Here is a 15849-nt window from a genome sequence, read left to right on the forward strand (position 1 = left end):
ATCCTCACTGGAATTTCGTGAGATTCGTACCACTGATGATTTCCAGTAAGGACGAGACAGCTGTACAGTGCCTCCAGACTTTTCAGCATAGATAGCTTCCAATTAGAAAACGACAGTAAGATAAAAAAAATGGGAATGAGAAAATCACACAGCTCATCCTCTAGCTTGTTTCAATATACTGAATCTAGATATTTGTTTGTTTAACATTTTGCTGTATTCATCATATGTATACAACTTCAACCTAGCTCAAATGACCAGTTATTATCTGAACGGATTTGCACACATCCAATCTTCACTTATTTCGATATCAAAAACATTTTGCCCCTTGAATTTCTCATGTAAAATATATCTATATGCCTACACTACGCCAGTTTATACCCCACTTATGAGTTATGCTTACCAAAATATATAAGCTAAAAGCTGTATATAAAATATACAGCCGCCGTTTACTTCTCATCTCGTGGATATTTTGTTTGCGTAATTACGAAACCCGATCTATTTGAATCTACATCCTATGGCCAAACAGTGATTACTAACCGTGTGATCCTTTGACTATGAGTCTTGTGCCACCTTGCTATGGATTCTCTATCTGAGTGACTGCTTTTTAGAAATTCAGAGTAAACAAGATGTCACGTTTGTTAGTTACCATAGACTGCGCCCCTTCCAAATGAGTAAAGCACATAGTGGTTTTCAGAACACTTGTTCTTCAGCATTCCTGTAAACTCCAAATCCGAGTTCACATTTATTCCTGGTGCTTGAAATGCGGCTTCGGGGAACAGTACATTCATTCGCAAGTAGGTATTATCGTTGACGTCCACATGACGAAGCTGTGGAAAACAGTCATACGAACTTGGTTGAAGGAAAGACAGTATTTCATCTAACTGCAGGGGAGGAAGAAAAGTACAAAAACAGTCGACAGTGAATTTCGATTGAGTAAATATTGCTAAGCCAGAATGACGTTAGAAAAGAAAGGAACTGTGTGGATCTGCTTGTCTTGGTGTTGAGGCGGTGGGGGAAGGCGATTTGAGACAGTCCTTACTGTAGGCAAAATGAAACACGTCATGCTATTTTAGGGGATTATAATCCCGATGTTTTCTAGCTGGTAGTCGGCTAGACCCAAGTAACTACTGTCATGCAAGTCGTTTTCCAATGAACTATTAGAGTTGGTAATGCTCAAATCACCCCGTGAGATGTTCACAAATCTGGCTCATGGTCTTCAAACCATTACCGGCTCACCTTTCATTTGTTCAGGTTGTTCACTGCTAATTCGTGCACGGGATACGCGCTCATCAGCTTGGAGACTGCGCCTAATTGACAAGCCCCAAAAAAGGCGTAACTGGCTGTGAGCCTTCGAAGAATTTTTGGCAGCCTTATGTGTAGCGTGTACGTCTTTACCTTAGATGGTCATTCTGGTTTGAAACACCTCGGCAACTCACATTTATTTATTAGTCATAATTGGCGCTGACCCTGAGTGGTGTAATTTGTCCACATGCCAGTCCTTTCATCATCGTCACAATGAGTATGAAAATTTCATGTAATAAAACACGAAACTTGTTACTGACTTCAGGAACGTTGTGCATGCTTAAGACTAGAGTTTTTCGGGAGTTCAATAACCAGTAATCATGATCCGAACCTTGACCAATCACAAGTCTCATGGGAATGCCAACAACACTGAAGAAACTTCGATCGAATTCCAAAGCGAAATTAGTGCATGCACAAGTGTTCCACGTGCAGCAGAAGATGCCTCTTATTGAAGTCACCAAAATGGTGGATAATTTGTTCATATGACACCTTTCAACATACGAAACAATTCCAATGGGTCAAGACGCTTTTTATTTAAATAAAGGTCTCTTGGGTTGTCTCCACCCACACGCGGTTAGAATGGTCATTCTCTTCCGAATCGGGTGATGATTGACACAAGGCTGAAGTAGTTTGTGGTTCCAGTTATGACATCATTTCAAAGTCACCGGTAACCCTGACTAATAAAAATTATTCCCACTCACTTCAACAGCCATTGGATTTTATTATCAATTGAACTGTAGAGCTTTTTGACATGACACACTACTCATAAATTTGCTGAAAGATCTTCTACAGCCCACAACCACGCCCACTTTGGGCTCATCAAATGAGCGCAGTTCCCGAGTTCTCGTCAACCTGGTGTTTTTCTTGAACCCAGATTGTACGGAATTTTACAAACACACTCATTCGTATACCAATTTGGTCTTCATAGGAGACTAAACTGAATCCCAGCTGAATCTCTTGTTCACGTTCTTCTTCAACTGAATGTTTTGACGAAAAACTCCATAAATGAGCTAGAACACCGGATCTTTCCACCCGCATGCAGTGATGTTAGCTAAACAGTTTTTTCATTTCCCATTTCCCGCCATCACTATTTAGGTAGACTGTATAAATGAATCTTAGTTACACTTTTGTACAAAATGATAATAAACAAACTCGCGGAAATCTTGAGGCTTGATCAACACAGTCTTTTGAAGGTTCGAACATGTGTGGTGACCTGATCTTTAAAAATTGTATTGCACTGGCATTTTCCGCCAAACTCGGCTGCACTTCAGCCAGGCTTTTGAGCCAAAGGTTTTGTTGCAGGACCCTGGTCTTCTTCCTGTCGAAATCGGAGCGCCTTGGAGGTACCCCAGCCCCATACAACTATGATTCATGCAGACAACCATGCCGTGGTATTCAGTGAAGCATCAGTGTTGGAAAATGATATTATGATGAGGAATGATGATTCCAACGAGGTTGTAACATTTTACACCCTTCATTTCCTTGGCTTGTTTACATAAGATCACAGGTTAGTCTCCCTGATCTCTTGTACCAACTCTTGACATTTTCAACATACCGACCCGTCAATGAATTTGACGATAATACATAGGACTTAAATTAACGGAGCTGACTGAGTTATACACAGCTCTTTGTCTGCGCTTAGGTTTTTTTTCTGTGAATCGGTCTCTGAAGATCATCCTTGGTAGTTTCTTTCGAAGTAACTCTTATGATCAGGCTTTGTGCACAATGAACTTACCAGGTCACAGTCGTCCAAATACTCAACAAAATCCTTTTTCTCCAACAAGGCATCCAGTTCTATCCCTAATAAATGAAAATGAATAATATTCGATTCAGGATATGAAACGATTGACGCCATTGATGATCATGACAAAGGAGAGAATACTCAAGCGACTGACGCTGCTGTGGGCGATGTGCATTAACATGAGGACTATAATAAATGTTACGCTGATCCTCCACCATTTCACCAACATTTTCGACCTTGTTATTTCATTAAAAGCCAGTGACACCTGAATTCCACCCGACCAGCTTCTTGTCTTGGTTGAGAGACAGTCAATAAACGATAAAGATTGGCCAATTTCATGGTGATCTTCCATTTTTATCCCATGTGCGAGTTCTACGCATATACTAATGAACCTTCTGATCGGGCTTCAAAATCCAAATAGACTGGAACGTCATTTGACCTGCGAGTTTTTAACTTAAAACTCTTTTGTGTAAATTGGTGACAATGTGGTTCCTTCTCCTGTCACGTGTGAATTCAAACGGCGTCAAATACAACCTTTATTCAAAGCTTCAGACCTGAGGTTGGAATGGAGCTCTGCAATCCCGATGCCCAATTTATTAATTTTTTGAATGTTTCTGACAATCTGTTCTATCATCAACCATTCCGTACGCGGATCCCGTTCAGCTATAACTCAACACTACTTTGATAAAACCAGTACCAGTTTACTGTGTTTTAAGACAATGGAAATATGGTTGCTTTTGCGGCGAACTGGTCGAAAAGGTCAGTTGGTCTAATTCACTATCCCGTGGTTTGTTTGTGTATTTTCAAGAAAGAGATAATTCGAAGGCCTTCTTGAAAGTTAGGATGGTGTTGAAATCCAAATTATTCTCTCAAATTTTTCATTCTTCAACCAAATTTGCCTTGTCTGAAAAAGCGTGATGTTTCAGCTTGTTAAACTATATTCCATATTTGAATCCTAAGTCATAAAACTTGAGAGCAATCTTTATTCTCCTTCCCTCTTTTCGCAAGGGAACCCTGGTCTAATATTTTGGATGTCAGCCTTAGCGAAATATAGGATAGCTTTTGCGCAACGATTTCGGCTGAACGATAATATAACCAACATATCGATTTGTTTGGCACATTGTCCCCATTGTAGCTTGCCAATGACCGGCCCTGACGCTCTTTGATTGTAGCCATGCTTGTTTTCAATACGTTTTCGCCAAATTCATGTAGAGCGGAGGGGAACGGTGTCCGAACCTGGAAGGTATAAATTATAAGCGGCTCAGAAAGTAGAACGATTCCACAAGACCGCGGAACTTCTACTGAGAAATCGCCATTCAGAAATTCCATTGAATTGTGTGCAATTTTTCGCTGATTACTTCTTTGATTTGATTGTAGCCATGCTTGTTTTCAATACGTTTTCGCCAAATTCATGTAGAGCGGAGGGGAACGGTGTCCGAACCTGTATAAATTATAAGCGGCTCAGAAAGTAGAATGATTTCACAAGACCGCGGAACTTCGACTGAGAAGTCGCCATTCAGAAATTCCATTGAATAGTGGGCAATTTTTCGCTGATTACTGAAGAAAGGAAGAAGGCCTTCGCTGCGGAGTTATTTATTCGGAAATGCCAACTGACCGGTTACAGACCATTGAACAAGGAAGCAAAACTCTAATCTGCATCTTAGTTACAAAAACTGGACACAGATCTTCTCCCGAACGAGTTTTCCTGTAGATTCATTGACTCCAATCATTCGTCGGTCAAATCCAAGCAAATGTTTCAAAGTGGCCCCGCGAATTTCGCAACAGAATTCCCTTTTTCAATCGACGCAAAGCGAAATTCTACGAACAACACATACTACTCGCGTGCCTCCCGATCAGTAGTATCACCGTTACACTGGTGGATCTTCGCGAAGGCCTGGTAGTTTCCCAGCCTTGGGCCTGAGAATTTATCAGATATTTGAGGCGAATTTGTGGTCCATTTCCAAGGCCATCGACCACTTAAACACCTTCGTCTTTGTCGTAGGTTCAAAAATTTCTGAGCATAATGCGCATTGTTCAGGATTCCCAATAAAGATAAAGCAGCTTTGCAGTCATTCTCGGCTTTTGGGTCTAGGTGAGCTCCACCCAAACGGCGAAACCTCAGCTGAAAATTACTAAATCTCCTAGCACTACCACCGATAAGCGTTGCGGAAATAATCTGGGTAATGAAGTGGTATGGGGATGAAATACTAAATAATGCATGCCAATCAAAAGGTTTCACCTAAATGGAAGTGTTAAATAAAAAGTTTTGAATACAACGAATTTAAGACCCAGAGTGAATGGCTTATCCATGTCCAAAACAGACACGCCAAACGACTGTGTTGCCCAGTTGCCAAGACTGGTTACTCTTCACATCAAATTCTATCAACCGTGATCCAATAAGCTCGTGAAATATGTGGTGAATATGAAGTGTATTGCTGCTTTTTTTCAAGACTGGCACACTCGTTCAGCTTCAAGTGGGTAAATGGCGGATGCAGCCTGTTCAATCCAAAGTTTCTGATTCCATTCTACTTATAAAGCGGAGGACAGTAGCACCAAGTTAAGTCTAACAACATGCTTTCTGTGGGAAATGAAACCAACAGAGACTGGGGAGCATCAGCCAGCAATGGAACTATTAAAACTGCCAAGAAGCTGAGCAAATCGCTGTTATTCTCGACCGGCGGTTGAATTGCACTCTAAAAAAACACTTCGAATAAGAGAGGGAATAAATCTGAAATCCTGACGACTGCTTGTTTGCCGTTCAATGGTTAGGCCCACAGATCAGATGGTCCTAGAACATTGTTTCGCTTTCAGTGCGCCATCAACGGGTATGCGAAAATCAGTCACACTTTGCGATTACCGTCTGCTATGCCATCATGGATATCGATCTGCGTGCATTGGTCGAAGTGAATTTTGTGGAAACCTAGCAGGTGGACAAAACAGTTCCGAGTCGTTTTGTCAAGTAGTTGTGCCATTGATCTAGTCATGTAGCAAATCGCCAGAGAAGCCTGCCGACGCTTCTTGGTTTTGTTGCTTAAATAAAATGTAATGTGACGTAATCGTTTCGTATAACATTTTCGTACTTGCTTGAATACTTAAATAAATAGTTATTGCCCTAATGATATCCGAGTAGACAACCCTTAAGCGCTGATTACTCTTGGCCTTATTGACTTAGTTTCAATCACAAAACATTGTCAAACTTATACGTTGTCTGGGGTTTGCACGAAGAAACTTTTTGTTTGACCGAATTCAGCTGGAGTTACAAACGTTTTACCTAATCAACAAATTTTCTTTGTGCCCTGGATGCACACAAAAAAGGAACAACATTGAAGTCACCTGTTACTAAACGTAGTACTCTCATGTAACTTGACGATGAAAAGATATACCCAGAAATTGTGGACGCTCTGCGAGGAAACAAATGAGATTTGTAACAGCATTTTACATGAAGTTCGGGGGGGTTGCATCCACTGAAACCCATGAAAATAAAGTATTCGATCGAATTTAAATAACCATCAATGCATTTTCGTTTATTGAAGATAGTTTCGGTTTCCGACTTGATATTCGTAGCACCGCAGTCCAACTAAGATGATATAGTCCCTCTTCAGGGGAGATTTCAACCTCAGAGACGCTTTGTCATTTAATTTAATCAGGCACTCTCGTTTGACAAACATGCATGTGAACAGCGGATTGACTGTAGAATTCATTAGGTAGTTTGTATTATGCAAATATTTCGTAGATTTAAAATGAGATTTGATCCTTTCAGTGAAGCTGATCTATTTTGAAAAGCCGAGAAAATCTGCATGGGAATCCGACTTCTCGGCTCGTAGCTCGAAAAGTTAAACGTTGAGCAATCAGCGGCTGCTCATGGACTTAGAAAAGACAGCACCGCTCACCTTTAATCACGAGGTTTAAGCGACGTATTCACACGTATTGACTAGCTCCTCGAGCAACGAATTCTCATATGGAAGTCTGGCACAACGGGTGAATTTTATCACTCTTTTTCGCTACTTATAGGTGGTCGGTCGTGAAGAGATTCTGGAACTTTTCAGTCCAGTCTATCTTGATCTTTCACTACCCTCTTTCAGGCTACTGTGACGATGATAAAATATCAGTAGCCGCACTAAATCGGTAAGTGATGTCGTTGTTTCTTCCACATACGCACACATACATAAACAACGGAGTAACTGTCAAATAGAGCATTCTGGAAATTTGCAAAAACGTGCACTGCATGTACACTCAAGCCGAAACGCCAGTCAGTAAAACACGGGTTTTTGTGTACAGGGTCTTCAATTCGGTCTCCATTCCCGAGTGAATCCCGAACTTATTCACTATCCGTGATAAAACGCTGCATAAAAGTAAACGGCGTAACCGGTTGTTCAATTTCGAAGGATCCATGTAAGCAGTGTTCTCCGTCGGGGAAATTCGGTAACCAATTTACTATCCTGTCGTTTGCTCTCAAACTTTATGTTACTCGCAGAATGTCAGTAGGCTGAACCAAAAAGGCATGGTTAAACAAATTAAAGCTTACGACGATCTGCGTAAATATGTAGCTGGAAATTTGTCCTGACGCCGCGTGCAGTGTTGAGGGCATCGATAACACCCTAGGTTCCCACCTTCCATTGCTCGGGAAACGACATTTCCGTTGCCTTTATAACTGTGATATACTCAAGATGTACCTCAATAATTTTCCGTCTAGGATGTCCCAGGAGACGTTGTGGAGTAATCTTTATGTAGTGCTTTTTGTTCAGCATCTTAGGGGGTAGCTGGAACAATAAAATCAAAATTAGGAAGACCGTGTAGTTTCAAATGAGTAAAATTGGCGGTCCTAGTATTCGGAACAATATAAATCAGACTCATTAGCCAGATCAGTTCGAATGAACGCTCCACCCAAGAGGGACAAAAAAATCCATCCTCCAATGATATTGAGTTTTTCGGGAGGTGAGAAATTCACTAAGACGGTGTCAAAAATTAATTCAACATTGTTTATTTTGTCTTTATAAACTAACTTGAGAACACCGTTTCCATGTCTATTTCTTAAATGAGAAACAAACGACAATGATGGTATAAGACCGTTGGTATTAACATCGATATCTAATTCACTGGACCTTTCAACAGTTTGGTTGTCATAGTCTGAGACTCCCACGTGCATAGGATAATGAAGAATGGTAGCACAGCATTAGTCAGTATCCGTGTGTAATTATGCTTCCCAAACCTAATTGACGCAGTGTAAGACCAAGAACGTCTATACCCTATAAATCGGATGGATTATCTAAGCAGCATTATACAATAAAATTATGACTTAATGCCCCCTTATTCCTTACCATTCGAACAGATTCAATATACACATCATAATCTATGCTGCATGCCTAAAAGAGATTATAACCGACGAATTAGGATAACTATAAATACAGTATGGCAACTCTAGAATCCTGGAACTTTTATACGTCGAAAGGCAACCGAAACATTTGGAGACGTGCCCAGAGAAGACCAAATTTGGTCTTGCTTATCTGGATTCGGAGAAGATTAGAACAGCAAATGTTTGTCTGCAGAACGCACTCTGTCTTAGAAGTTCAAGAAACAACGGCTCTCACAAAGAAACGTGAGTGGTCAAGCAATGGAGGGAGGTGTATCACAACCCACCACTTAAGTAGGAATATTTTTATGATATTAGATTATAAATCATTTTATCGGATTTGCTGGTCATCTTGTGTTGAGAGTAACACTGTAAAATCAAGTGTCCTAGCAAATAATGTTTGTGTTCATTTACTGCGACAGAGCAAGATACACTGGCCAGCTAGTGAATGGCCCATCCAACGATATGTTTTGGCTATTCAAGGGACTAAAGAAGGTATGTTACAACGCATCTGTAGCAGTCGGTTCACTAGTGTCCTCTCACTAACCATGCTATAAAGGTGTATACTACTTATGAATCACGCGAGTGGTGTATGGTTTACTGTCAATGCGCCGTCCCTGAATCTGATGAAAGACTGATATGAAAATTATTAAGCCGCTTTATGGTGTCTTACATCATTGTTTGGGATTGGAATGACGTCCGGTAAAGTTCAAAGTGACACTTGACAATTCTCACTTTCAGAAACTCTGTGCAAATGAGGATGGACTGGGGTCATAATCTTTAACCAATTCGGTTACCAGCCCTCTCTACATGAAGTAGCCTTGTGCGTACTTGAGGGTTTTGCAAGCCTTCTACCTCATGTGACTCATGTGATGCAACACGCATGGGTGATTGACCACCACTCCCTCTAGCAACCTTCTGTCACCAGCTAGCTGTTCACTACAGCTAGAAAGGTCCTAGATGATAACAAAAAATTTGTGCACTTGCAAATGTTGCCCGACTGGTGATATTTGCATTTTTTTCCTTTTTTTTTTATTTATGTTGATTGCTTTAACGGCTGTTCCAAGTACTAAAGATGATTCGCTTGTTCCAAGTTCCTCTCTTAATAGGTTGGTGACGACAACCCAGATATCTGGAGGCTCAAATCTAGCATTCGTGGTTTAAAGTTTGAATAGAGCTACAGTTTCAGAATTGGCAACCTACTACGACTAACTGATTGGGCAACATGACTTTTGGATCAGAGTTTCAACTGCACGATTTGTCCTGCACATATTTCGGAGAAGAGATGAAACACACAAAAAATTATAATGAAGAATGGAGAGACTTGTACCATATTTCTACCAGTGGATGATACGCTTGAAGTTGCATGAGATGTAGGTTATAAGTATGCTGATTATCTGAAATCCAGTCATAATGCTAAATGCTAGCTTGCCTGGACAACGGGAGGTAAACAGCCCAAAGGTCATGACAAGATTTAGTGCAAGAAGCAAATATTGCGATATCTTAATACTTATTTCACCCCTCAGTGCACCCTTCCGACAACGCATCAAGAGGGTAGGAAACCTCCTTTCTCGAGAATGTTTTTTTTTCGCCAGTGACTGATGCGCTGTGTTGAAAAAATTCGAGGTTTTTCGAAGGCTCACAGGTTGAAACCAGGAGTGCAATCGATTAGGCAATTAACGAGCCCGTTATTTTCCGAATGTAAAAAACAATACTTTTCGTTTGCGAATATTCAAAGAGTGATTCATTCATTAAAAAGTAAAGTGTGTAAACAGGCGGAGATAGATTAGTCATTGTGCGGAAAATCATGAACATGGGTCGATCTTCTTTGAAGTGCTACATTCCTTTGATAACTGGAAAATGTCTGGTAACTCCCCTCATCTGGCTAATCTTGTGACTGTTCCAGGCCATACAGCTCACATTATTCGGTCGAGATTTTCTGAAAACAGCGGAATATGTCTCTACCTTGTGTTTATATAGCTTATTCTGACCGAGGTTTACATGTGATTTCTCATTGTCTCACTTTTCGGACCATTCTGCACGTAGATCAAAAAAGTCGAATTAAACCACTTGTGCTACGCAAGATAAAGTCCGTATTAGTCTATTTTGTGTGGGGTTTTTCAAATCATTCTTGAAAGCAGCCGATGATGACCGGGAGCGTCAGTTTTATATCTGTCGGAGATAATGAGGTGGTAGTTAGGCGCATTTCAAAGAACGAGTACCGAAAAAGGGTGACTTTACAATAGTGCCTTGAAAGCTTAATGTCTGGTATGGAAGGTGTTCGCTGATGACTTTCGAGATTCTTCGGTTCTGGCAGCTAGTCAAGTTATCTAGGTTACTGACCTCAACTCTACCTATTGCTCGGATTGCAAGTAGGAATGGTTTCACGTTAAAACTAGGTGTACCGAGATACAAGAAAGTTCAGAAAGAACAACCGGAAGGGTATCCGCGAACTCCAGCAATCGACTATTGCAATTTGTGTTTGCAAATGAACGATTTAAAACAGATGGTGAAACGTAAGCTACTGTTGGGGACGCGACCTTACGTTAGTTTGGACTTTAATCACCCTCCCATTATTACCAACATGATTGTTTGCAAATGAACGATTTAAAACAGATGATAAAACGTAAGCTACTGTTGGGGATGCGACCTTACCTTAGTTTGGACTTTAATCACCCTCTCAGCATGACGACTGACACCAGGACACCAGTAATGCATACCGGTACTTAACTGCCATGGCCATTATCATTGCGTTTTGCGTTCGGACTAAGCATGCCACCGAGAGGACCAACCTGCGCATTGGAGTATCGTGCTAATTTGACCATATCTGAAGTCTTCCTGGTGGATAAGATGCGCCACCAGATGAGCTATTGCGGATACTACGAAGGGTCACATACGTTAACTAAACTTCCAAACTGATTGGCCTAACGAAACAACCTAATGAATTAGTAGTGTGTCTGTCAATGCCGTTAACAGGTCCCTTGTTTAAATTTCACGAATCGGATGTTGATGTGGCTCGGACACTTCAAACGCACTGGTTTAGAACTGATCAGAAACTCCTCTCCTACTGGATAGACTGTCTACGTTGGGGTTTTTTCCACTTATAAAAATTATGCCAACATGATTGTACCCATCCGCGGCGCAAACTCTACGGCGTGACTTTTGAAAAATTAAGCGAGATGTCCGCCCTTCTGGGACAGGTCCAAAGTGATAGCACCATCTCTGCTGACTAAAGTAACAGGCTAATGGAAGCTAACTTGAAGCCTGTTGGCTCAGGGGAACTGGAGCACGTGAGGCCAGTCGGCTTGTTTCAATGACAAAAAAGATATGTTTAAGTGGTTCCACCCGTAGACTAGCTAAAGACGACCTTGTCACTAAACGGCTGCTTCTCAGTTGTCAGTTGCGAAGTCACCTCATGTATGAAAACGGAGTTGAATGACAAGACGAGGTAGTTGACTGGATAGGCTGTTTGCAGGACGAAAAATATAGGAATCACCAAGTTTGTGGTGCGTCAAGGATCACACCTTAACAGTACATGGTGTAGGGCATGGTCCTCTAACGAATATAACCATATAATAATTGAAATGACCATAAGGCATCCGCTGCTACATATTTAGACGTCTGTATGCACTTCTGGCCTACTAGGCCTCCAACATTCATGGTGCAGTTCAATGCTTTTAGGAAATCACGAAATCGAGCTGACGGTTCCAAGAAGAAGCTCTATTAAGCATGTTTACGACGTGTACATTGGGCGTTCAGTTGCATATGCATGATATGCGACGGTACAGCTTAGTAACCCTAAGTTAAACGACAGGTCGTCGGTGCCCCTCTTTCTTGCATGCGTTATGTATGACTGGATGCTTACTAACCGATGGGCTAACCTCACACTTCATTAATCAAGAATGGTCCATATTTTTATCTAGTTTTCCTCAGTTAGAACACATAAATCACGTAATTGTTGTGACGAAGCTCAAAAGAAGCCTACCTCGTTGTGTACTTGTCTTTTGAGAAATTCTTTCGAGCTGTCAAACGTTTTACTTGAAAGCCGCAAACTGAAATCGTCATCGACTTCATGGAACATGATCACGTCTGGAAGGCAAAGTATAATAGAAAATTTCACCTACTCTTTCCAAGGAGTGTGTTGTCAGAGGACAGTCTTACTTCTATATTACTTACGTGTGTTGAACTGAACTTTTCCGTCACGCCTCGTGAGAATCTTTGTTTCGTCTCTTTCGGAATCGTAAAAGTGAGAAATATGTGTAGTAACAATACGAATGACATTACGATCAGTGTCATTGTGATTGGTATCACTGTTACCGTTTTACAATCTTTAAATTTCGGAGCCTTAAATTTCATCGACACAAGCTCGGAACCGTTTTTCATTTCATCTTGACTGAACCAAACCGTAAGGTTTTAACTACGTCATATTTTTTTACTTATTGTACGCCTTCATTTGAAAACTGAAGGCTCTTGTCAAGTGCCAACTCACCGGATATTTCATCCCAAAGTATGTCCACGGAAGATCGAATACCTGGATGGTGCTTACGTAGCTTCTCATTCAGGACAAACAGTTTGCTTTCAGTATCCGTAATGTGTCTCAGTTGCTTGTCCGCCATATCTGTTGTATTGGTCTTCACAAGCACTGGGCTTATTGTTGAGGTCAAATGGTCGTAGTTGTATCTCTCGATTTCGCAATTAAGGAACCACGGATCCGGTGTAATTATCTGTAAACAAAGTGAAACGTGTGGAATTATTATCCTTATCCCATTGTATCGCATCCACACACACAGGAAAATGGCTAACTTATGCATAGGAATTAAAATACTTCGTGGGATTTCAGTGATTGGTCTTGTCATGGGACCCGCTGCTCAGAAACGAAGCCGATTACCCTCAATGGACCTTCAGAGACGCTTAAAACACATTTTCCAAGCATATCTCGTGATAATTCTGTTTTCAATTTTCCGTAGTGCGTCGGTTGAACAACTTTTTAACCTACATTAACGACTACCTTAAGTGACGATGCAGTTATCCGTGACAATTCGGGTAAATTTTATACCGCAGTTTTTCACCTCGGCGCTTAAGTAATTTTAGCTGGGTAAACTACGGAGTCTGCGTGAACTCCTGGAGCGCCCTGGAGAGAGTTATGGTCAGAAAACCCACTGACATGATATAAAATAAACCGTGGTTTCGATTACTTTCGCGATTTCAGGCTTATAGAAACACTGTTAAGTTCCATTGTTCGTTCAATGTAGATTCCTGTAGATTCCTGTTCTAATGAACGGCCAGTCGTAAGGGAAAACTTGTCACCCGAAAGCTGAAATCACAGTGACAATGCATTGAAGCCTCAGGCCTTGTTGTGTCATCCCGGAGAAACACTACTTCAGACAAATGGTACTCAGCTCACGCCAGCGCTCGGAGGATTAATTACAATTTCGTCCCAATGAAGCACGTGACTAAAGTTTGCGTCGAACCGAATCGGCTACCACGATACTAGCTTAGATTAAAACCATCAACTAGCTGGAACTCGAAATTGAGTTGAACAGCACTGGATTGTACTATTTTGGGAGAAATAAAAAAACTGATCAATTCTGACCATGTCTACGTGAATACAAAGTTACTGGTTCCCGTCGGTTCGGAACATTAAATCCCAAACAGCGAAACTGAATCATCGTTCGTACAAATGAAGCAATACTTGGCAGGTATGTGCAATCCATCCTCAGGGACTGAACAGATTTGCAGTACGGTTCTCAAGGTGGCGATTCCTCCAGTGAATCAGTGGTGTTCAGCGATTATTCCTCTCTTCTGTACTGACTACTCATGAGTGGAGTAACTGTCGTCCGTTTATTATAATCCCGTTTCGTTTCCTTGTTGCTCATCCCCGGATTTTGGCTCCTTAAGGTCTGCTTACACCTTAGTGATTGATATCAATATTTAGTTGCCTGTCCGTCCTAGCTTGCTATTCGTGTCATCTCCGCGTCCGCCCTGACGGGAAAGCAGAACTGCCGGGAGTCGAACTCAGAACTCGTCGGATGGGAACGAGAGATTATTCACTCCACCAACTCGACACCTCGGTGGATCTTATTTCTTGTATTAATTAATACCAGATCTACCAGACGGCTTTCTTTGAGATTTGTTTTAAACGTGCATAAGCGCGCAACCCCATTTGGCACGTGACCCAAGCTGCTGCTTAAAGCCATCAGCCAAAGACAGTTCCTTACCTCCCGAAAGTACTGATTGTTTTCTGCTCCGTTATTTCTGTATACGGCCAATTCAAACTGACTGAACGCCCGTATCTGTACATTTGCACATCATTTGGTAATTATTGCTCCCAAATAGCCCTGCTAACTCACTGATAATGCATCTGCTCCTACCGATTGCGCTAGTATTGATTGTACGTTGTTTTTTAACCCATTTGTCCATAGAACCAGTTCTTGGCAGTTCTCAATATAGCATCTACCGCCCTCGTCTCTCTATTCCTACTGCCCACTGAATACGAACTACCTCTGGTCCGATAGGTGCAATCGTCCTGTGTGATCCTCATGTGCGCGTATGTTACACAAGGTTTTACGGACGATAGTGTTATGTGGTCTAGCATATCTCCTAAATAGTGTTGTGCGCCAACCATGGAAGGTCCCAGGTCCGTGTTGAAGTGATTTGTTCCGTGTGTCGGTGGTGATTTTCATATTTGGCCACTTCACTTAGATGGGAAACAAAAGTTCAAGTTTTTATCTGTCCACGGTACTTTTTATACAGGTTTCCCTTTTAATTGGTTCAGTCAGTGCCACTCGTATCTTCAAGGGCAAATTTCACTGCGATTTCCCCATCGGGCGTAAAAAACACGGAGTGAAGTGTAATTTAGTTGGTTAGGGGTAGAATCGCTCATGCTGAGGGACTCTAAACACGAGAGTGAACCCGAAGCGTGTGTAAACAACCCACACACACCGAAACACTAAACACCGGTGGTAAAAAGTACTGCCCCAGGATGTTTCCCGGGCAATTCAGCATTATCTAAATGTCACAAGTTTACAAAATTCTAAGGACTGACTATCCACCACGTAGAAACCACAACAGAGACCCCTCCCTTTGTTCATTTGCAGGGTAGCATAATGACGATATAATTTGCTTGTGAACACCCATAGGAGCAGCGAACGGGCAGGAGTTCACACTACTAACCGTGGAATGGCGAGTTTCAAACTCTCTGGAGTTTCTTGATATGCTTGTCTAAAGCATGTATTACCATCGCTGAGTCTTTGACCAGCGTTTGGTATTCTTCTGCATTCCTTGGTGGTCTGTTAATCCTTTTATGCTCACCAATTCTGGTATGCAATTCCCTGACAGTTTGTCATATATATAAAGACGATTACCTACCAGAAACGAGCAGACACAGGAACCGTCTTAAACTATTCATCAGCACATTCAAAGTCCATGTAGGCCAGTATTGTCTCATCGATGTTTC

The 15849-nt window shown here is 41.5% G+C and overlaps 2 protein-coding genes across 2 annotated transcripts in view; both read right to left on the minus strand.

Moving 5' to 3' along the window:
* Positions 1-638: 638 nt before the first annotated feature.
* T265_05592 (hypothetical protein) lies at positions 639-7631 on the minus strand (the record flags this gene model as incomplete). Its single annotated transcript, XM_009170644.1, has 4 exons — positions 639-881; positions 3038-3102; positions 3185-3335; positions 7569-7631. The coding sequence occupies 4 exons, from the start codon at positions 7629-7631 to the stop codon at positions 639-641; spliced, it is 522 nt and encodes a 173-aa protein (XP_009168908.1).
* Positions 7632-7641: 10 nt separating this feature from the next.
* The window catches only part of T265_05593 (hypothetical protein), a gene marked incomplete at both ends in the record, with an annotated part of 12975 nt that continues 4767 nt past the window's right edge, over positions 7642-15849 (minus strand). Inside the window, 4 exons of the mRNA XM_009170645.1 lie at positions 7642-7803; positions 12379-12482; positions 12883-13117; positions 15589-15724. Coding sequence (XP_009168909.1) covers positions 7642-7803; positions 12379-12482; positions 12883-13117; positions 15589-15724 — 637 coding nt within the window. The remainder of the gene's footprint in view (positions 7804-12378; positions 12483-12882; positions 13118-15588; positions 15725-15849) is intronic.

Source organism: Opisthorchis viverrini (genome assembly GCF_000715545.1).
Source record: "Opisthorchis viverrini unplaced genomic scaffold opera_v5_107, whole genome shotgun sequence".
NCBI classification, from domain to species: domain Eukaryota; kingdom Metazoa; phylum Platyhelminthes; class Trematoda; order Opisthorchiida; family Opisthorchiidae; genus Opisthorchis; species Opisthorchis viverrini.